At 42.5% G+C, this 23,273-nt stretch overlaps 1 protein-coding gene and 1 non-coding gene across 2 annotated transcripts in view; both read right to left on the bottom strand.

Annotated features, from left to right (window-relative positions):
- Positions 1-1,296: 1,296 nt before the first annotated feature.
- The window catches only part of TSPAN2 (tetraspanin 2), a 44,042-nt gene continuing 22,065 nt past the window's right edge, over positions 1,297-23,273 (bottom strand). Inside the window, exons 3-8 of the mRNA XM_049765806.1 lie at positions 13,217-13,314; positions 12,311-12,385; positions 9,516-9,614; positions 7,374-7,445; positions 5,231-5,314; positions 1,297-1,983 (exon numbers count right to left, since the gene is read on the bottom strand). Of these exons, the coding sequence (XP_049621763.1) occupies positions 1,918-1,983; positions 5,231-5,314; positions 7,374-7,445; positions 9,516-9,614; positions 12,311-12,385; positions 13,217-13,314 (494 nt within the window). The 3' untranslated portion in view covers positions 1,297-1,917. The remainder of the gene's footprint in view (positions 1,984-5,230; positions 5,315-7,373; positions 7,446-9,515; positions 9,615-12,310; positions 12,386-13,216; positions 13,315-23,273) is intronic.
- Positions 18,969-19,075, bottom strand: LOC125997630 (U6 spliceosomal RNA). The gene has a single exon (XR_007491670.1). It is a non-coding gene; the product is annotated as a U6 spliceosomal RNA (small nuclear RNA).

Genomic DNA, 23,273 nt, shown 5'->3' with positions numbered 1-23,273 from the left:
TTGTAAGGCAGACACCGCTATGCTATCTCTCCGGGCCCCAATTAAAAATTTTAACTTGTGTCTGAGCTGACCATTTCCTAGAAAAGCTTCCTTTAAAGACAGTAGCAGTATAAAGTCTTCAAAGAGAAAGATGAACTTTTAGGGGAGGAAAGATGTTTCAAATGGGTAAGTCTTGATGGTTTGTTGAAAATGTATTGCTTTTCACCAGTGTACACTGAACACTTATGTTTGCATACCTGTTCATTACTCATTTGGGGGTTTCCAAAGTCTCCCACACTTTCATTTTTTGTTTAATCTTTTAAAATATACTTTAAAGAGGTATGGCTTACTAAATGTACCCAGTATTAAAAAATACTGACAAATAATCCATGTAGATAGTAAATTTTGGTTGAGATACCTAATATGAATAACCTAGACCATAGACCATAGAGCAGCATATAACTTTAATTTTTTGTAGGGGCCTTTTACAGAGAAAAAGTATTCTTGTGTATGAATTTTGTTTCTGTAGCATGCTTCAGATGTGTGCAGACAACTCAAAAATGCTTTCTTTTGGGCTGGAGAGATAGCATGGAGGTAAGGCATTTGCCTTACATGCAGAAGGTTGTTGGTTCGAATCCTGGCATCCCATATGGTCCCCGAGCCTGCCAGGAGCGATTTCTGAGCATAGAGCCAGGAGTAGCCCCTGAGCGCTGCCAGGTGTGACCCAAAAACCAAAAAAAAAAAAAAAGCTTTTGTTTGTTTAATTTGGTTTGTTCAAAAATAATCATGAGATAATATTTAAATTATGTGGGATTTTATTTCATTCCTTTTAACGGTAAAAATTTAGCATTTAATCTCAGAAGAAGAATTCTCTAGGAGAATAAATAAGAAAAATCTCCCAAGTAGAAAAATATGTAAACTTAAGTTGTGAGGTACATCAAAGACATACAGCCAAGAAATATTTTCTCTCTCTCTCTCTCTTTTTTTTATCATTGCAGCTGCCAGATCTTTTGCTTTAGTTCTTACCTTTAGAGTAACACCCAGAAGTTTGAGATTAAAAGCCCTTTTAAGGATGTGAAGAATGTAGGTGTAAATCAGAGCAGAGTCAGGAAGAGAAATGTAATAAAGCAATATTTAAATGTCTTTCTCTGAGAACAAAATATATATATTTAAAAAAACTATTAAAATATCTTATCTTAGTCCTACAAACATTCACTTCACGTTGATTGTCTCTTAGACCACTCAGAGGAAACGTTTTCTTATTTTTTGGTATTAAATATTAGGAAGACATGACTTATTTATTGAACTTTTCCATGCAATACTTGGCTCTATAGATGTGTTTCGTCCTTTGTGTTGTAAGGAATTCAAGGGAGACGATGTATTAAAAATATTCCAGTGAACACTGGTACTCTGACACAGTCAACTCAGCTACACTCAATTTTAACCTTGCACCATGCTCTCTCTCTTTCCTTCAATTCCCATAGCTTACTTCTTTTTACTAGAATCCTAAATTCTTTGTATCTCACTCTCTATGGCTAGACTCTGAGAAACTAACCATTACCATTCTTTCGAAATGGATAAGATTTTATGTTTATCAAAGTTAAAAAAAAAAAATTCCCCCTACACATATCCCCAGAGTTAAATAGGTTCTATCTCTTCCATAACAAGAAGCAGGATTTTTCCAGAAAAAAAAATGGCATTCTATATAATGCTTGTACCCAAAACATACAGACCACAAATGTAAAAGTACTCTATTACCATAGGCAGCATTCACTCACAGGGTAACCAGGAACGGGTCAAACATACGTGTGCAAATATACAATTAACAGCAAATTACTTTCAAGACTAATGTCCTTTGACTAAGAAGACGAGCTGGGGAGACAGCTCCTGACATCATTGCATGAAAGCACTAAATTGTAGTTTTCAGGAGAAGGAGCTTCATATCACATCTCGCGAGTTTCGGATCGCACAGCAGAGAACCATGCTAAATATCATGCCCAAGATCTGAAAGAAAAGGAACCATTTACTATTTTTACATGAAACAGGTTCAAACCACCAAGCACTGTTAGTGACATCACTGTGAAAAAAGCATAAAAGGGTCAGCAAGTGACCTGACTTTCTACTCGAGTTAGATAATAATATTTTATGGTTATAAAAAGCATTAAAATATTTTTATTGAGACCATTGTGAATTACAAGTCCTTCATAGTATCTATGGGTTTTAGGAAAAATAAAAGACATTATTGTAATAATATCCAGAGACAATAGAGATGAGGGTTGGAAGAACTGGCTCATAGTATGAAGCTCACCTCAAAGACCTATGAATGCAGTTCGAGAAATAACTACACTAACAACTCCCATGACAACATTAATGAGTGAAAGAAGTAGAATGCCTGCCTCGAATACAGGAAGGAGTGGGGGGATGAGGGAGATGGGGGGGCACTGGTGGTGGGAAAGTTGCACTGGTGAAGGAGGGTGTTCTTTTTATGACTGAAACCCAACTACAAATATGTTTGTAATCATGGTGCTTAAATAAAGATATTAAAAAAAAAACAAGTTCTTCATAGTTGTATTTCAGGCAGATAGTGGCAGTGAACTAGGGCCATTCCCACCACCAGTGTTGACCTTCCTCCCACCAAAGTTCCCAGCATGCATTTCATGCCTCTGCCCTTAGCCCCCTGGTCTACCAGTGTAACAGGTCCATTTTAATAAACAGCATTTTAAAATTTGCTATTTAGTTAACAACTTTTAGCTACCTTATTTTTATTTATTTGTTTGTTTTTGTTTTGGGGTCATAGCAATGATCAGGCTTACTTCTAGCTCTGCACTCAGGGGTGTCTTCTGGTGGGGCTTTGGGGACCATATGGGATGGTGGGGATCAAACCTGGTACAGCCATATACAAGGCAACCTCCTTATCTGCTTGCTGTACTATCACTCCAGTTCATAGAACTAGTCCTCACCCTTTGGGGTAAGGGCAATATTTGGAAAAATTAATGGAAACATAAATGGCTTAACTAGAAAACTGCCAAAAAGGTTCTGTCTTCAATCATTCTCCCTTCCATTGTGTAAGGACTGGAATGAAACCCATGGGTGCCACATTTACAAATCACAACCAGAGTTTGTTTCAAGACATCAGGGCCAGGAATCTCTGACTGTTTCTTAAATCCCATTCTAAATCAGACTAGTATCTGTAAATGCTAAGATAAAAAGGCAAAACTCATCACTTATTTTGGAGAGTGGGTGGGGAGACTACTTCAGTAGGAATAGCCGGAAGTGAGGCTCCGGGCCTTTTTCTTTGATGGAACTTAGTACCAACATGTGGCAGGAGAGACACCTAATGGACAATTGGGTAACTGATCATTTGTGCAAAGAACTTACATGCACTTACACAAAGCTAGGGTGCTGACTCAAGATCGTGTGCAGCCCTTTCTTTATTCGAGCTTCATTCTAGGGGAGCTGAGCAGAATGAACCTCATCCTACAGCACCCAGAATCAGGGGTGGAGCTTCATTCACCAGAACCCTCGATTCACAATGGTTGCTCCATATTATATGGATGGTGATCAACTCTTCCAGCTCAGAATTGTCTTTGGTGGGGCCAACAGTGTGGCAATCAGTCTGGCCCAATGCCATTGGGAAGGACCTGAGAGATCCCCCAATAGTGGGAAATAGTTTTTCAGCAAATATTCCCCTGAGCCACACCCTTCTGTGTTCTTAACACAGAAGGGGAAATATGCTAGAAAGAAAGAAAAAGAAAGAGACAGAGAGAAAAAGAAAGAAAGAAAGAAAGAGAGAAAGAAAGAAAGAAAGAAAGAAAGAAGGAAAGGAAGGAAGGAAGAAAGGAAGGAAGGAAGGAAGGAAGGAAGGGAGAAACAAAGAAGAAAGAAAGAAGAAAAAGAAAAAAGAAAAAAAAAGAAGAAAGAAAAGAAAAGAAGAAAGAAAGAAGAAAGGAAAGAAAGAAGAAAGAAAAAAAAAAAGAAAGAAAGAAAGAAGAAAAAGAAAAGAAAAGAAGGAAGAAAGAAAGAAGAAAGAAAGAAAGAAAGAAAGAAAGAAAGAAAGAAAGAAAGAAAGAAAGAAAGAAAGAAAGAAAGAAAGAAAGAAAGAAAAAGAAAGAGGCAGGCTGGAGGGGAAGTATTGTCAGCACAGCTATGAACATGGCCCCTGGACAATGAAAATACCTGTTGACTGGCCTCTTTGACTCACATTTTGTTTCCTTTCAATCTTATCTCCCTAGACAGCAGAGTTCCTTCTAACTCTGAGCTGTTCATCTCAACTTTAAGACACCTCTCAAAAGAGCACGCAAGACCTTGATTGTGTGCCTCATAGACCCTAATTGCACCATCCCTTTTATCCCTACTGATTTTTGCATTCCATTCCCTTCCCTTTCTTTCCCCTTCCCTTCCCTCCCCTCCCCTCCCTTTCCTTTCCCTTCCCTTTCCTTCCCCTTTTCTTCCCTTCCCTTCTCTTCCTTTTCTTTCATTCTCCTCTCCTCTCCTCTCCTCACCTCTCCTCCCCTCTCCTCTCCTCTCCTTTCCTTCTCCTCCTCCCCCCCCCCCCCATATTGTATGACTACTGATGTTCCAGCAAATGTGCTGAATGTGCTCAGGAACATTCCTGTTCTTTTCTTTTCCTGGATTCTGGTTTTGAAAACACTCAGGTTATACACATTTATTAAGCTCTATGTTCCAGACCCTTGAAATGATTTATTTTTAATAGCACTTTATACAAATCATGTCATATCATCTTGACATCTGGAGGTTGAAATTGAAATCATCATTTTACAATTGAGGGAACGGAGCCATGGAGAAATGGGCTGATTCTCTCTGACATCCTTTGCCTTCTAAGTAGTAGTTAGGAGTTGAATCCAAAGAGAGCACTTCTGAAGCTTATACTGCTAATAAAGATAGTAGAATGACTTTTCAAATCAGAGGGCTAAGATTAATTTGTTTGGTTATTTCTGATAGTAAGAAGAGTCCCAGAATTGAAAAATCACCTGTCAACTTTCAATATGATGGCCTGAAAAATGAAGAATTATTGCAAATAAATGCAGGAGCAAGTTAGGTTAAAGTTGAATTGCATATCTTTTTTTTAAGCAAGGTAGGTATTTTGGCACCTAATTCACTTTGTTCTTAGGTGTCCTTTCAACATAGGTCTATGTCTCTGAAGAGAACTCTCTCCCAAGAAACTTTCCTATCAAACTTGAAGAAAAACAACAGACTCAGGCTTCTGAGGTAAATTCAAAAACATTCTTACCATGAAACCTGCAGTTCCAATGCCGACAATTCCAATGAGCTGAAGTTTCACGCTGATTACAGACTCGATTTCATCAATGCAGTTCTGTTTTGGGAGGAAAATAAGTATCAGCAATAACAACATGAAAATCATACCCTACTTAACCCTCTACCGATAATTCTGTGAGAGCTAATCCTCACCAGCTTTAGCTCATATTAAACCCACTCCTTCATATTAGCATCGATTGTCCAATTTAGAGCAAACGTGTAGTTTGAAGGGAAAATGTAGCATCTTCTTATTTTACTGAATTTTTCTCTTTTAGGCCAATGACTACTTCATAGGCATAATACCTGGTTGAAGAACACTATTCTAAGGTATTTGTAAACTTGGAGTTACTTCTTACTTGCAGCACAAGAAAATAAAAAATATACCTTTATAATAATAACTCCATGCTTTCCTATGATCATTCATTTTTTTTTTACAGACTTGATTCAATTAACTAGACAAAGTAGTTATGGTATTAGGTAACCTAATGTCTATACAAAATGTCTATACAAGTTCAAATGAGACAAAGAAAGTCAAGATTTGGGAGCTAGAGGACCATTCCCTCCCCAGCCCTCCCTTCCATGGCTGGTTGTCATGCATCCTGATCTATTCAACTGTGGCCTTATTGACCTGTAAGGCAGATCCAAGAACCTATGTATGTGTGTGGTAGGTTGGGGAAGGAGCAGGAGAGATGACTTGGAATCACAATTCATTCCTCATATTTCATGGAAGTCTAGAGTGTCGAAGCAAATTTCAGCCTTCGGATCCTTTAACCGAACCCTACCCAGCTTCCTGTGCTTTTCTCAGAAGCTCTAGGAATGCTGTACAGTGTTCTCAGGTCTCTTCTCGGTCTCCACTTTTCAATTCTGAGATCTACTTTTTCAGACATGATATTGGCATCATGAATATGGGGTAATAAGACATGGTGGCCTTTGCCTTGAGGAGACAATCTAGATCCCTACTCCACTCCTTCCCACTTATAAAACAGTGGTAAAAGTTTTGAGAACCGCTGCTCTAGATTGTGGCTACCTGAGTTGAGAGCGAGGAATGGTTTCAATCTTTGGAGTTCTTCCAACCTTCCTCTTTCTCACCTGCAAAATAAACTAGAAATTAAGGACCCTCATTCTTTTCTCTCCTAACGGTCCAAGCCAGGGCCTCACTTTTCTCTGTTAAAATTTAGACCCAAAGAGACTTTGGAGCTTGGAGAGATAGTACAGTAGGTGGGGTGCTTGCCTTGTACCCAGCTGACCTGCTCTACAGCCCATATGGTTCCCTGAGCACAACTCAATAATTCCCGAGTCCAGAGCCAGGGGTAACCCCAGAGCAGCACCAGATGTGTGACAAAACTGACCCCCCCACAAATAAAGTTGATCTGATCTCTTCTACCCACTTTTCATGAAAACACAGAACCCAAACTGCAATAAAGAAAGCTTGAGTCTTGGGCTCAATTATCAGTTTAAAAAATATTTAGCACCTTTGCTGGCTCATTCCCTCTTTTCTCCTCTGGGCCCTTGTGTTATGAGCTATCATCTTTCCTGTCTATACAGTTACTTCTTTATGTACATGCCACTGACCAGGTAACATCACACTCAATGTTTTAGTCCAAAATAGTAAGATAAAAATTCCCTTGTAGGTGCTGGGGAAGGGGTCGCAGAGGGAAAGGAAAGGACTTGGGATATCAGTGAAAGTAGGCATCCTGATGATGGTACGAGTATAAAAATATCATACTATTGTCAAATGACATATGGAAATAAATAATGAAAACAATTGTTTTAAAAAGGAGTGTGGGAGGAGGAAAATGGATGGCATTGGTGATGGGAATGTTGCACTGGTGAAGGAGGGGGTGTTCTGTGTTTTTTCTAATATAACTAAAACCCAACTACAAATATGTTTGTAATCATGGTGCTTAAATAGATATTTATTAGCAAAAATAAAAACAGTGGTGGTGTTCACTGCTTTGGGAGTTACTATTTTTGTAGCCCTAGAATAACAACATATATTACTTACTGAGATGTTGCTGTTACAGGGCCCTCATGGTGCTACAGTAGAGAAATTCGAGATTAACCACCACATGGACCCATTTTTCTCAGACAGAAGTAATCTAAGTAGAGAACCTCACCTTATATTCTTGCAGCTCCTTTGGGCATAGGGATTGGACGTGCTTAGAAGTCTCTTTTCCACAGCACTGAAACTAGATTCAGGAAAGAGCGTTTAGCACAAGGAAGGGCAAAGCAACTGCCTTGTTGGGCTTCCAGGCTGGGCTCGGGGTATCAAATAAACAAAGTAGTCCCTACGTTTCTGTTACATCTGCCGATGCAACCCAAAGTACCATTTCTGGAAAGATTGAAGAGTCATATCTATGTGCTGGAAGAATAAACACATAACATTTCGAGAGTCATGTGGATTTTACAATGGGAAGTGACTCTTGCCAGGCAAAGAAACTAATAGACAGTGATTGTGAAACTTTGACTTTTACACAGGCTTAGAGTTTTTAGATTCCTTTCTTTCAGACTGGATTAAATAGCTAATGTCTTGACTCTCATAAAACTTTAGCTAGTCAGGGGCCGGGAGCAGTGGTGTAGGTGGTAGGGCATTTGCCTTGCATGCACTAACCTAGGACGGATCATGGCTTAATCCCCTGGCATCCCATACAAGCCCTCAAACCAGGAGCGATTTCTGAGTGCATAGCCAGGAGTAACCCTTGAGCGTCACAGATGTGGCCCCAAAACAAAAACAAATGGGACAGAGAGAAGTGGCCACAATACACCACAGGAACTGTAATCCAGAGCTTGAAGTTTGGTCAGCAAACAGTTGTCTTGTCTTAAGTTTGTTCCTCAGAGACAGAGGTTTGTATATTGTCTGGTATCCCAGGGGCAGTAAAAGTTGAGCAAGATTAACAATTTACACTTTCTAGGACATTTCTGTGACAGACCAGACCTGGGCTACCTGAAAATACTTAGCCCAAGAGTTCAAATAATTCTCAGGTCACAGTGGTTAAAAACATGAGGTCAACTCTGGCCTGGCCCATCTACCTGAAGGCCAACACACTCCACAGGAGAAAGGGAGCTTGGCTGGCTCACAAACTTTCATTGCATAAAAGAATGAGGAGAAATGCAGAGAAGTGAGTGCTAAAGTCTACAAAATTTGGATCTGTGGTGCTGCCATTTCTAGAAAAGAGCATTTCTAAACTCGGAAATTCCAGTTTTCTGTCACACCAGGAAGCTGCCCCTAGAGAAAGAAGAATACTCATTTGGGCTGTGTTCTCTTGGTTCTTGGTCAAATTCTTGTGTCTCCTTGGGACACAAATCCTGACTTTTATTAGGAACTCCCTATGTTAGCCCTCTTTCTCTTTTTGTTTATACAGCATAACGGACATAAATTATGGTTTCCATGAAGCTGAAAAATGACACTGTCTTTTGGTTTTAATAATTTTTTTAAACTTTATTGATTGATCGATTGATTTTTTGGGCCACATCTGGTGGCACTCAAGGATTACTCCTGGCTTTGCACTCAGAAATTGCCCCTGGCAGGCTAGAGGACCGTATGGGATGCTGGGAATCGAACTGGGTCCCTTCCGGATCGGCCACATGTAAGGCTGTGCTCTCTCTCTGGCCCATGGTTTCAATGATTTTATTCTTTTTTTTTTTTTTTTTTTTTTTTTTTTTTTTTTTTTTTTTTTTGGTTTTTGGGCCACACCCGGCGGTGCTCAGGGCTTACTCCTGGCTGTCTGCTCAGAAATAGCTCCTGGCAGGCACGGGGGACCATATGGGACACCGGGATTCGAACCAACCACCTTTGGTCCTGGATCGGCTGCTTGCAAGGCAAACGCCGCTGAGCTATCTCTCCGGGCCCGTAATGATTTTATTCTTATTTTCAGTCCAGGTAATTAGAGAAAATCTGGTTCCCCACAATTATATAAATATAATATATAAATTTCCCACATATATAAATATGTGTTTAGTGGTAGTGCTGAGGATTGAACCCTGGGCCTTACACCTGCATGAGCTTTGCCACTATGTTATAAGTATCTTTTTTTTTTTCCTTCGGTTTTTGGGTCACACCCGGCAGTGCTCAGGGGTTACTCCTGGCTCTAAGCTCAGAAATCGCTCCAGGCAGGCTCAGGGGACCATATGGGATGCTGGGATTGGAACCGCTGTTCTTCTGCATGCAAGGCAATGCCTTACCTCCATGCTATCTCTCCGGCCCCAGCTACAAGCATCTTTAGAAGGCAAGATTTTAAAGAAGATGGCAGGTCACTTACTGTTGAATGGAAGGTTATGAGCGTCCCATTTCCCTTTCCTCTGTCCTTCAGGTAACTGTTATATGCCTCTTCATACATGGTCTGAACATGTCGTATAGCCTGCAAAAATATGAGGAATACCGAGAAGATGGTGAGTTGGAACGTCTAAATGTTCTCTTTTAACCAGGAAAAAATCTGTCCTCTTCCTTAACCTTCAAAAATTGCTCCCCTTGCTCCCAACCCTGTATTTTAAGACATTTTTTCTCAGGGCTGGGGTGATAGCATAGTGGAAGGGCCTTTGCTTTGCATGTGGTTGATCTGGGGCAGACCTAGGTTCAAGCCCCGACATCCCATGTGGTCCCCTGAGCCTGCCGGGAATGATTTCTGAGTGCAGAGCCAGGAATAATGAATGCTTGAGCGCCACCAGGTGTGGCCCCAAAACCAAAACAAACAAACAAAAATGGTCTCACTTGGAAGAGATTCTACAATTCTGTTGAGAACTGAAGGCTAGACTAAATGAGAATAATTTTCATGAATAAAAATGATTTTTTTTTTTTGGTTTTGGTTTTTGGGTCACACCCGACAGCACTCAGGGGTTACTCCTGGCTCCATGCTCAGAAATCGCTCCTGGCAGGCTTGGGGGACCATATGGGATGCTGGGATTCGAACCAATGACCTTCTGCATGAAAGGCAAATGCCTTATCTCCATGCTATCTCTCCAGCCCAGTGAGAATGATTTTAATAGCCCATCATTTGGGCCCCAGAACTTCTGATACACAGCCAAGTCAGGGTATTGTTTTGTTTGGGGGACTATTTGGCTGTACCTAGTGGTAATTTGGGCTTATTCCTGGCTCTGTGCTCAGGGCTCACTCTTGGTAGGACTTGGGGGACTATGTATGAAGCAAGCGATCAAACCTGGGTCAGCAGTGCACAAGGCAAGAGCCCTACCCACTGTACTATTGTTCTGGCCCTAAGAAGAATTGTTTTTGCATTTAAATAGCATATTAAACATAAAAATTCTTTTTCCTAGTAGAAATACATGGAGTCACAAACTCACAGAGGTTGTAAGAAGTTGTAAATTTATATTTTACTAATATAAGCAACTACTTCAGAAATGTTCCACAGAAGGTGATATGACTTAGGCTATGTGTTTACTACACCTCTAGCTATCGATATTTATAGTTTTGTCTGTGCTCAGAGCTATTTTATTATTTTGTTATACTAGAGATTGAAATCAAGGTCTCACCTATATGAGACACGTGCTCTGTCACTGAGACATATGCCTGTCTCTACATGTTTACTATTTTAGAAAATCTAAAATAAGTTCATTGACACAAGATAAACGACACATACAAAATCATGTGACTCCAGATTCCATTATTTTGAGGCCAGAGTGATATCACAGTGATTGCATATAGCTGACCTGTGTTTAATTCCTAGCATTCCATATAGTTCCCCGAGCCTGCCAGGAGTGATTTCTGAGCTAAGAGCCAGGAGTAACCCCTGACTACTGGGGGTTGTGCTCTACCCCCCAAAAAGAAAAAGCTTCAAGTCTTTGTTCTTTTTCTTTTCACTGTTCTTCTAAAAACCTCCATTCTCGGGGCCAGAGCGGTGGCACAAGTGGTAGGGTGTCTGCCTTGCATGCACTAACTTAGGATGGACCTTGGCTCAATCCCCTGGTGTCCCATATGGTCCCTCAAGCCAGGAGTGATGTCTGAGCACATAGCCAGGAATAACCCCTGAGCATCACCAGGTGTGGCCCCAAAACAAAACAAAAGGCTCCATTCTCTGGGTTCTTCTGATAAGCTACTCTGAATGCCTGCAGCCACAAAACAAGTCAAAGAAAGTGGTATTGAGACTAGAGTAACAGTACTTTTGCCTTGCATGAAGTCAACCTGAGTTCGATCTGCAGCACTCCATTTGGTCCTCAGAGCATCATGAGGAGTAAGGCCTAAATGCAGAGCCAGGAGTAAGCCTTGGCCAATGTCAGATGTGGCCACAAATGAAAGCCAAACAAAACAAAAAAGCTAGTATCACCAGAATACCTGACAAGTCACAAGGACAAATGAGGGTCCCATATAGATTAGAACGTACCATTCTTTCCCATAACTGTTTCTCTTGTGTATTGTTAAATCCTGATGCCACTACAAATGGAGAAAATAAAATCCTTTTCTGGGCACATATGCTCCCTGGGCCCATGAACATGGTCCTCATATGAACATGTCCTCTTGACATATATGAACATCATATGAACATCGCCCTCTTGAGATATGTACCCTCCTACTTTCATGCTATGTTATAGCAGGACTCTCTTCACCTTTGGTGAAGCCCTCCTTCTCTCTGGAGCATGTTATTCTCCCTTTCTTATCTGATCTCACCTTTCTCAGAATTTCCAAATAAAACCTGTTTTGGGGGCTGGAGCGATGGCATAGCAGTAGTGTGTTTGCCTTGCATGCAGCTGACCCAGGATGGACAGACTGTGGTTTGATCCCCCAGGGTCCCATATGGTCCCCCATATGAGTGCATAGAGAGGAGTAATCCCTGAGCATGTGTGGCTCCTCCAGAAAAAAACCCTCCATTTTAATTAAAAATAAAATCCTTTTCTTTTACAATAATTGACTCTTGCAAATAAGGAAACAGCACTCCTGCTCATAAATGCTCAGTTCCATTTCCTAGGTTAGGAAATTCTGCATCAAGGACAACTGTGGTTAGATTTGCTATTACATCATATGGGTACCAACAGTCTGTAAACTCTCTGTTTACATAAAGAAAACACTTCGACCATCGCACAAAAATCATAAGTAATTATTACTTACTACATCCTTGCCTATAAAGGCAAATACCCCAGTGGTTACTTCAGCAGCAAATATCACTAGGAGGCAGGTGAAAAACTGGAGGAGAGAAGACACCAATGGAATAAATTTAATACTGCTTCAATAAACTTAGCCTCTAAAAATCTAATGTCATTTGAAATCATTATATGACAATATATATGACTAGCTATCTGCACTAGTCCTTAGTGCCGGGTGATAATACATAAGATAAGATTTCAATGTTCTTGCTATCAAGAACCTCAAATGAAAACTAATTGGAGACAAAGTCAAACAGTGAAGAAAGCAAATAACTCAGGGCATTTAAAAGCTGCTCTTTGAGCATATGTTTTCAGAGAATACAAAGCTATCAAAAATGCCAACAAAGAGGAAGTGGGGTGAGCCCTGAGCTAGGGAAAGTATGACCTAAGTCTTCTAGCCTGGAAGGCTTCTCTGAGGAGGTGAGAGAGGAGGGAATGAGAGGTGGTATCTTGCTGAACAGGGTTTGCTCTGATCAAACAAATGCAGTCACAGATAGGATTTGAGGAAGAGAGAGATAGAGACGGACACAATTACAAAGACAGACACAGAAAAACAGAGACAGGGAGAGAGAGGGTGAGAAGAGGAAAGACATGCACAGAAGCTCAGAGACAGATCAGTGGATAAAGAGAGAAAGAGAAATAAGGAGAAAGATTGAAAGAGAGAATGAGAGAGGAAGGGAAAGAGAGAACAGGGGAGAAAGAGAGAGAGAGAGTTACAAACTAGCTCTACAGTGATGCACGCAGAGGGAAGATATCCAGTGGGGCCTTCTGGTGAAATATTCCTTGGGAAATATTAAAGTTTCTTTTGTCATTATGGGACAGATAAGAGAAAGACCCATTCTCTGGTCCTGATCCCTGGTCCCCAACTTACGGATCCAAGCACACATTGGGACTCCCTCATGGCCCCACAGCAGCCGAAGAGCCCCACTGCCATCATCAGGGCCCCGGCTCCAACCAGCACGTAGAGCCCTGTGGGGAGAGACAGAAAGCCACTGATACATTAAGCACCCCAACCCACACTGGAGTAGGGATGCAGCGAGAGCAAAGAGAGTGGTAGCTTAGAGAGGTACATATTCTTCGTCATGACCCCCCATAGCTCATGCTTCCCCATTTCTCTTTGCAAATGTATGTGTACTCTCTCTCTCTCTCTCTCTCTCTCTCTCTCTCTCTCTCTCTCTCTCTCTCTCTCACACACACACACACACACACACACACACACAGAGCCCAAAGTTGTTTCTTATTTGGTTTTGTTTTGGTTATTTTTTGTTGTTGTTACTTGGTGACAGGGCAGGGACACACCTGGTGATGTTCAAGACACATTGGCTCTGCACTCAAGAATTTCTCCTAGAGGGACCAGAGAGATAGCACAGTGGTAGGGTATTTGCCTTGCACGCAGCTGATCCAGGATCGATGGTGGTTCAAATCCTGGCATCCCCTGTGGTCCCCCGAGCCAGCCAGGGGGTAATTTCTGAGTGCAGAGCATGGAGTAACACCAGAGTGCAACTGTATATGATCCCAAAACAAAACAAACAAAAAAATTTTTTTTTTCCTGGCAAGCTCAGGAAACCATAAGAACTGCTGAGGATTAAACCTGGCCAGCCACTTGCAAGGCCCTGCCCACTCTTTGTATTATTGCTCCAGTACTATTCCTTCATTTTGGGCTGTGACTCCACATGGGGTCTTAAAACTGATTGGGTGGGTGCACAAATTTTTGTTTTAAATTTATGATTTAATAGCACTAGATGTTTTCAAGCAAACACCACAGCAATTAGCCAAGAGGGTTTCCAGTAAATCACAAACCTTAGAACAATATCCTAACATTGGACTAGGGAGCTTGTCTTTCAGAGAATAGTTCATGAGGGGAGGGGATACAGAGAATAATTGGAGGGCCGGAGAGAGAACACAGTGGTTAAGGCGCTTGCCTTTCATGCCACTAACTCTGTCCACCCCTGGCATTGCTTTTGGTGCCTGCGCACTATCAGGAGCAATCCCTGAACACAGAACCAGGAATGTCCCTTGAGTACAGCCTGGTATGTATCATCTCCTTTTCTCCATCCCCATAACATTTTTTTGTTTAATAAAAGAATATAATTTATGAAGATAATAACACCAACTATTTTTACTGTGTTCCTGCTCTAAGAACCCAGAGTTTCATTCACAAGAGGCCATCATAATATCCATTATTTTAGGCACAGGAATTGGGCAGTCAAAAGTGAAGCAATTTATTCAAGGTCCCCGAGCTGGGACAAAACGTATTTCTCCCCCAAACAAAAACACTTCTGGCCACCACCCTATCCTGTTCCAACCACTCAGTCTGAACTCAGGGATTTTACTGATTTCCCCCAGGCAAGCCCCAGAGCAGAGAAGGAAAAGGGAAAAATGTACTTGTTCAAAAAGAATCAAGCCAAGCCTTTTCTTATTTCCTTTATGATCCTGAGATAAGTCAGAACACAATACATTCCTGGCACTTGTCTTAGAACTAATAGCCACGGTTGGACATTTGATCTGTTATTCCTATGAGTCACAGAGCGGGTGGGGAGCTGGTAGCCTGACCTGCGTGGGTGTTGGGGGCCTCTGTGACCCTTTGGGGTGCTGTTGCTGATTTGTGAGCAGGTACCTGCTCCTCGACCTATGGCAGCTGGAGCAGAAGAGTTCCCTTTCTGCATTTTCTTCTCCGGGCCTGCAGGTGGCGGTCACAGACCTGCCTCTTGAATAGGGCAGGTCCTTTCTGGTCAGTCAACCAGGCTACTTCCTCCCTTTGCCTTTGCTTTAAAAGAATCATTTCACAAGGAGTAGATGTCGTTATGAGAAAAAGGAAAAGTAGTATTAAAAATACTATTGTTGGCTCCTTGATCTAAACATCTTATTGTTTAAATTTCTTCTTCTTCTTCTTCTTCTTCTTCTTCTTCTTCTTCTTCTTCTTCTTCTTCTTCTTCTTCTTCTTCTTCTTCTTCTTCTTCTTCTTCTTCTTCTTCTCCTTCTCCTTCTCCTTCTCCTTCTCCTTCTCCTTCTCCTTCTCCTTCTCCTTCTCCTTCTTCTTCTTCTTCTTCTTCTTCTTCTTCTTCTTCTTCTTCTTCTTCTTCTTTTCTTCTTCTTCTGTTCTTCTTCTTCTTCTTCTTCTTCTTCTTCTTCTCTTCTTCTTCTGTTCTTCTTCTTCTTCTTCTTCTTCTTCTTCTTCTTCTGTTCTTCTTCCTCCTCCTCTTCCTCCTCCTTTCTTCTCCTCTTTCTCCTCCTCCTCCTATCACTGTGCTATCCCTCCGGCCTCTCCAATTCATTTTTCTCTGTAGATTGACCAGGCCCCAAACATCCTACCTAAAAGATGCCAGTACGGGGCAGGACTTTGCATCAGTGTTTTGTGGGCAGGGGATAAAGAAGTTGCTCATCAAATCTGACCTTCCAGGTGAGTTGGATGAGATCATCCGGCTTTGCTGAGGGGATCCATGTGAATACATCTCAGTAAATACCTACTGAGTCATGGTGGGGTTGATGTCAAATGCAGCAGTGAAGATGTGTCCACATAAATATGAAAAAGGGGGTGCAGAGGGACTGGGGTTCAGGAGAGTGTTCAAGGAAGCTAAGCTATAGATAGCAACCAGAAGCTATGGAGTACAAGAACATTTTCCAAGAAAATCTGTTCATTCAGACAAGATTCCTTTTCTTTTGGTTTTGTTTTGACCTTGTTTTTTTGGCTCTGCTATGCAGAGCAGTAACTCCTGGCTCTGTACTTGGTTATCATTCCTGGTGGGCTCAGAGGATCATACAGACGCTAAGGTTTAAACCTGGGTTGGCCTCATGCAAGGCAAGCAAGCGTCTCACCCCTGTGCTACTGCTCTGGATTTAGATTCCCTTTGTTTAGATCAGAGTTCTAGGGTTCAAAGCAAAACACCCAAAACTGCTCTAGAAGCTACAACCCCTAAAGCTTCTCTCAGCAAACCTGTTTGCATGTCTTTGAGCCTTGTGACCAGGACCGTAAGAACACTGTGTAGATATTAAGGGAAACACAAGGAATCTGACAAGCCACCAAATTTCTTGGCCCCATTGAAGTTAGTTCTAAGTTGGGTTATAATTCTCTCCTGCTCTCCTAAAGCCATCCATGACCTCTAAGGATTCCTCACTTCTCTTATCTGCCTCCCCCCAAAGTAATTGAAGGGATCAATGAAATGATAGCTACATTTCCTTCCCAGAGAGTTTCTTAGAGTCCTCATGTTCTCTCAGCGAGCCCATATAGGAAATGTCTGACCTATATCCAAGCTTTCCAGGGTTCTTGAGTCCAACACCCCTAATATAACAAAGAGAAAAAACACTTTGAAGTTGTATTTTGATTACTAAGTGGGGCCCTTGTAATGCCAGTGATCTCTCAGTGATGAGTACTCTAAACTGATACTCTAATGTTCTTAGGTCAGAGTCTCTTATTTTAGGCCAATCACTTTATTGCGACAGCCATGGATAAGGCAGAAATTTAGAAGCCTTGTCTGCATCAATTCATCTAAAAATGTTTGCTTCCACTCACAATACCATGACAATGTTAATGAGTGAGAGAAGTAGAATGCCTGTCTTGAATACAGGCAGGGGTTGGGGAGGAGGGAGATGGGGGTCACTGGTGGTGGGAATGTGGCACTGGTCAGGGGGGTGGTCTGTTTATGACTGAAACCCAACTACAATCATGCTTGTAATCATGGTGCTTAAATAAAGATTTAAAAAACAAACAAAAAATGTTTACTTCCTTTGAGATTGGATATCAATTCCAGGGGCTCTCTGGCAGTAGATGGTTTTATTGGCCCACCTAATGATCATTTTTTACCTAAGAATATCTTTTTCTGGGCCTAGAGAGAATATAAGGGATAAGGCACTTTTCTTGCACATGGCTAACTCAGGGGATATCCCTGGCACCCAATATGGGCCCCATAGCTCAACTAGGTGTGATTCCTGAAGCACAGAGCGAGGAGCAAGTCCTGTTCCTACCACCAAATATGGCCCAAACCCATCCCTACATCCAATAATTTTTCTGTGATGGTGTGACTCTTCCTCCCAGATTTCCTTGGCTGCATATGACCTAGAATATTAATAATATGGGATTTCATAAGGAGCTGAGTTCTGGACAAATAAGCTAGAGTTATGGGCACGGAAGAGTTGTCAACTATACTTTAAGGGCTACACTGGTCACAGAATCATAGAGCCAGCAACAAGAGTAGCTGCTCTCAGGTGTGTAAACTCTGTACTGTACAGCAGCAGTGTGCTCTGTGTAACATCTGTGCTATGCAATCTGCTCTGTGTAGTGTCTGTGCTATGTCGCTTCTGTGCCAGGCAGCGTCTGCTCTGCATAGCAGCTGCTCTTTGCAGTGTCTGTGCCAAGTACATGGCAGGCACCATCATGGCCACCTGCAGCCTGCAAAGCCTCAGTGCTCATTCTCTCATCTCACTGTGTGGTTCTTTCCTGCTCCCATTCTCCAGGGGAAGACTGACGTCTTTCTCAGCCCATCCTCAGTAAAGCACTAATGACAGCGACAGCTACTGTGGACCAAGGGCTCTACACAACAGGCATAGCCCAGAAATCTGCAGCAAGGTTGGTTTTGTGAAAACTGGACTCATAGCTCGTCACTGAAAGAATTGACACAAGAGAAATGCAAAGCTAGTGAGGGGAAAACTGAATTGGACACAGATCCACTACGCCAGCCCCACTTTAACACCCCTGAACCATGCAGTTTGCAACTATAGCAGCAGTGCTTAGAAAAATGATGACTCAGGGGCCGGAGAGATAGCATGGAGGTAAGGCGTTTGCCTCTCATGCAGGAGGTCATCGGTTCGAATCCCGGCGTCCCATATATGGTCCTCCCGTGCCTGCCAGGAGCAATTTCTGAGCCTGGAGCCAGGAATAACCCCTGAGCACTGCCGGGTGTGACCCAAAAACCACAAAAAAAAAAAAAAAAAAAAAAAAAAAAAAAAAAAAAAAAAAAAAAAAAAAAAAGAAAAATGATGACTCAGCTAACAACTTGCTAATTATGTACCATATAGACTCAAGTTCGAGTATAAGCCGAGTTTTTTTCTGGCACAAAATATGTGCTGAAAAACCCAAACTCGGCTTATACTTGGGTCATACTGGTTATTTGATTCGGTGCGCACACACCGAATCCAATGCGCCTAGTCTCCAGTTGTCTTCTGCCATCTGCTGGAAACCCCCCCCCCCCCCCCCCCCCCCCCAGTGCTTCAGCTCAGTCGCCAAGTCGCTACTGAGCTGAAGAGGTAGGCGGCTGAACTGAACTGGATACCTCTGAGTTATCTGACCCATAATATTCAATGGCACATTTAATTAAGTGGAAAACCCATTTAAGGCAGTAAAGTCGTGTAAATAAATGTTTATAAATCTTGAATCCTTCTAATCAGGGGTTTTGGAGTAAAAGGATTCAGGATTTTTAACCATTTATTTGCAATGCTGACCGTCTTAAATGGTTTATTCACTTTATTAAAGTTGCCCTTGAATACTATGGGTTAATGTGGTATGTTATGGTGTACAGTGTATCAAACAATCCTGTATTGTAAATGTAATCATGTATTTATTTATTTACTGATTCCTCAATTACTGTCATTGTTTTGGGCATATATATTTATCATTTTTCTTTTTTCTTTTAAATATGGAACACTTCACGAATTTGCGTGTCATCCTTGCGCAGGGGCCATGCTAATCTTCTCTGTATCGTTCCAATTTTAGTATATGTGCTGCCGAAGCGAGCACTATATATATTTATTTTTGAAAATTTACCAGTGGCTGCTGCATTTTCCACCTTGACTTATACTCGAGTCACTACGTTTCCCCAGTTTTTAGAGTAAAATTAGGAAGGTTGGCTTATACTTGGGTCAGTTTATACTCGAGTATATACGGTAATTAATCCATTCCAGAAAGGTTCCTTTTCTCTTTCTTTTAGAAAAATGCCCTAAGGCTTCAATGGATGACTTCTGGGTTTTCCTGTTACTCTAGGATGCCCATGTCTGCATTGAGAAAACTAATCTTTGATCTCAGTGTGATTGTTTGTCAACTTCTTGTCGCAATATGATGGAGAGGGGGCTAGAAAGCGGTAATTCAGAGGGTAGAACACTTGTCTTGCCTGCTGCCAACCTGGGTTTGATCCCCAGCAACCCATATCATTCTTCAAGACTGTCAGGATTGGGCCCGGAGAGATAGCACAGCGGCGTTTGCCTTGCAAGCAGCCGATCCAGGACCAAAGGTGGTTGGTTCGAATCCTGGTGTCCCATAGGGTCCCCCGTGCCTGCCAGGAGCTATTTCTGAGCAGACAGCCAGGAGGAACCCCTGAGCACTGCCGGGTGTGGCCCCCCCCAAAAAAAATGTCAGGATTGATCCTTAAGTACAGATCCAGGAGGAAACCCTGAGAAATCCTAGGTATAACCCCCTAATCTCCCTCCCACAGAAAAAGTTCTGGAAAAAATGATTTCTGCCATGCCAGTAACACCACCTTTGAGTTCTGCAGTTTTGACTCAAAGATACAACTAAAAAGTAAGAAGGCAAAAAAACAAACTCAGCACCAGAGAGAGTCAATACTTTGAAAAAGGCCAGCCAGAACTTCATTACTGTTCAGCCCTGGAATATGTTCCTTCCACAGAACCTTCTAATTGCAGGTCCTGCCAGGTTCCCCAAAATGAGCGCCCAGGAAGGTTCAGTCTAGCTCTGCCAAGGGTCCTCGCCAGCCAAGCGCTGTTGTTTGTGTCGGCAACACTCGCCTGGAGAAACCTACTCATGTCCCGTGCTCACAGACATGATTTCATGGGCTTCCTTCTGACTCCCCAATGCGGGGTCACCCCCATTGTACTCCTAGAAAGAACAGCCAAGTGCCCTTCTGTCTCAGAGGCTTTCCCCAAGCCCTGTTGTTAACAGGAAGTTGCAGGGAGCAGATGGTATGATTTGGGAGACTTGGGGGGGGGGGTGTCACAGAACCTTGGCCTATCAACAGAGCATAGAGTCAGTGTAAGTTTGCCAGGTTCTCTTTGCACCCTCAGCCATCATGGGCCACACACTGGCCAGACACTGGCTCAGTTTGCAAAGGCAGGACTTTTTTGAGAAAGGCCCAGGTTTCCTGTCTTCATTCCCAAATGTCCTCACAGCAGGGTCCTCTCCACACTCTCCTCTTGGGGTGAGATAAATCAAGTCTGATCTTAATCACAGGAAGAACCAAGGAAACCTCAAGGAAAAGGATTTCCTTCACTGATCTTGGCTGACATCTGCCTAGGACTGGGGGCGAAACCACATGTCTTTGTGGTCCATTTCCAACATGGGACTCTGGGTCAAGAAGCTGTGTGTGTTTTTTTTTTAAGAGCCCTTGAATGTGCCAAGGCTGTTTCCCATCACGGTTTCACAAGGGGATATAGGAGTTTAATGGATGGATTATTCTTCCTCCATCCTTTCTTTCCTCCTTCCTTCCTCCCTCCCTGCCTTCCCTCTCATTCCTTCCCTCTCTCCCTTCTTTCTTACCTTCCCTACCTCCCTCCTCCTTTCCATCCTCCCCCTCCCTCCTTCCTTCCATCTTCCCTTCTCTCCCCCTTCCTTCCTTCCTTCCTTCCTTCCTTCCTTCCTTCCTTCCTTCCTTCCTTCCTTCCTTCCTTCCTTCCTTCCTTCCTTCCTTCCTTCCTTCCTTCCTTCCTTCCTTCCTTCCTTCCTTCCTTCCTGGAAACTTAATAAGAAATTAACAATCAATTTCTGTGAATGTGTACACTGCACTTTCTATTTAGAATACAAGGAAAACACACTGATTTTTAAAGGAATTTATACTACTGCCACCATCCAGAGCCACTGAAACACAAGAAACAAATCCAGAGTTCTGTCTGTGTGCCATCAGGAAGGAAGACCTAGTAGAGAGGATTGCCTAGGCCCCTGGTTTCATCCTCTGGTCCTTCCTTTGTCTTAAGCTCAGGTTCTAGGGGACTCTACTTTCCATAACATGTAGCACTGGCCAAGATCATCTTCACTGCCTGCCCCAAAGCTGTGAGAAGGGTAGCTAGGGATGTAGAGATGGAGGCTGACAAACCCACACCAGTTTCCCAGACCCAACAGCAAACACGGAAGCAGGTTCTACTTTATAAATGATTGATATGCTGGTCCAGAACTCATATCCTCTTTTTTTTTTTTTGGGGGGGGAGTAATTTTTGGGTCACACCTGGCAATGCTCAGGAGTTACTCCTGGCTCTATGCTCAGAAATCACTCCTAGCAGGCTCAGGGGACCATATGGAATGCCGGTATTCAAACCACTGACCTTCTGTATGCAAGGCAAATGCCTTACCTCCATGCTATCTGTCCAGCCCATATCCTCTTCTTTATCAGGAAAGTGACTTCAAGCCACTGTGGTCTGAGATGATAAACTTCCCTCAAGTTCCGAGGCAGGTATAAAGCCCAGGTATCAGTCAAATAGCCAGTTCTGGGAGCTAGCCACGAGGACTAGTTTGGTAATGGCCCTGGGTTCCAAAATTGATGAGTGAGAGTGAAGTTCACAGCATTGGGTTCATGACCAGGTATTTAGGGTAATGGGCCTGGAGCTTTGGGAAGCCATTCTGTCCTGTCCAGAGGTCTTCTCAAAAATGCAGCCTAAGAAGGGCAGAGCTCAGAGTTTGTTGACTAGATGCCAGATCATTTGTTTTCTTGAGACCAACACCAGTCCTGGACTTAGTACCTCCTGGCCCAAATGTTTCTGTTTTACTTAAGACAGAGTTTACGTCAAGGGCCAGACAGACAGTGCAGCATTAAGGTGCATATCCTGCATATGGCCAACCTGCGTTCTCTCTGTGGCACCAAATGGTCCCCCTAACACTGCCAGTTGGGTGCAGTTCAGAAGCTACCTAAGCGTCTCTGGAATGACTTAGGTAATCCCTGGCACATTCGTTCCAGAGAGCAGCACCCCCATGTACTCAGGCTCTCACTCTAAGCCACCAGCCTGGTTGGCTGAGTAGTACTCATGGGGCAACCAGCCCCCCTGAGCAGTGTTTGCGAGCTCTCAATCCCCTGCCCAAAGACAGTTTGAACCAGGTTTCTATAAGTCAGTTAAAAGACTAAATAAAAGGGCTGGAGAAATAGCACAGAGGTAGAGCATTCACCTTGCACGTGGCCAACCCAAGACAGATGGAGGTTTGATTCCTGGCATCCTGTATGGTCCCTGAGCCTGCCAGGAGTGATTCCTGAGATCAGAGCCAGGAATAACCCCTGAGTGCTGCCAGGTGTGACCCAAAAACCAAAAAGCAAAAAAAAAAAAAAAAATAAAAGAGAGAGACACTTAATTGAGCCACACATACACAAAAATAGGTCATTTCTTGCATCTGAGCTATTTAGCTTAGGTTAAAAAATAGATTCGAGAATGTTTATATAGGGAGTGTTCCCTTCCTCCATACTCAACATTCTTGAATTGACTCTTAGCCAATTTTAATTTTTAGCTACACTAATGGTTAAGATACTGACATCACATTTACTTAGATCGGTGGAAGTCTGTCCAGCATTGTTTTTTTTTTCTTCTTTAAATAAAATGCTTAATAGGTATCCCATGGGGGCCTAAGAGGCTGGAGTCACTCTCAGTGATGTTGGCTATGAATTCCCATGAATTCTTCTCCTTTGATCCCAACTTGTCTCTCAAACCTAATGCAAATTCTTCTTGCCTTACCCATCTTAAAGGTCCCTGATGTACTCATGGCAAATATCACTCCATTGGCATTTATTTGGACAGTTTTTTTTTTTTTGTTTGTTTTCATTTTTGGGCTACTCCTGGCACCATGCTCAGAACTTACTCTTGGCTCTGCACTTCAGGAATCTAACTGGCTCAAGAGACCATCTAAGGCAGGGGTCCTCAAACTTTTTAAACAGGGGGCCAGTTCACTGTCCCTCAGACCACTGGAGGGTCTGACTCTAGTAGAAACAAAACTTAGGAACGAATTCTTATGC

This window comes from Suncus etruscus, chromosome 19 (genome assembly GCF_024139225.1).
Source record: "Suncus etruscus isolate mSunEtr1 chromosome 19, mSunEtr1.pri.cur, whole genome shotgun sequence".
In the NCBI taxonomy this organism is placed as follows: Eukaryota; Metazoa; Chordata; class Mammalia; order Eulipotyphla; family Soricidae; genus Suncus; species Suncus etruscus.
Note: the sequence above shows the minus strand (reverse complement) of the source record. Positions and strands in the feature narration are given on the sequence as shown.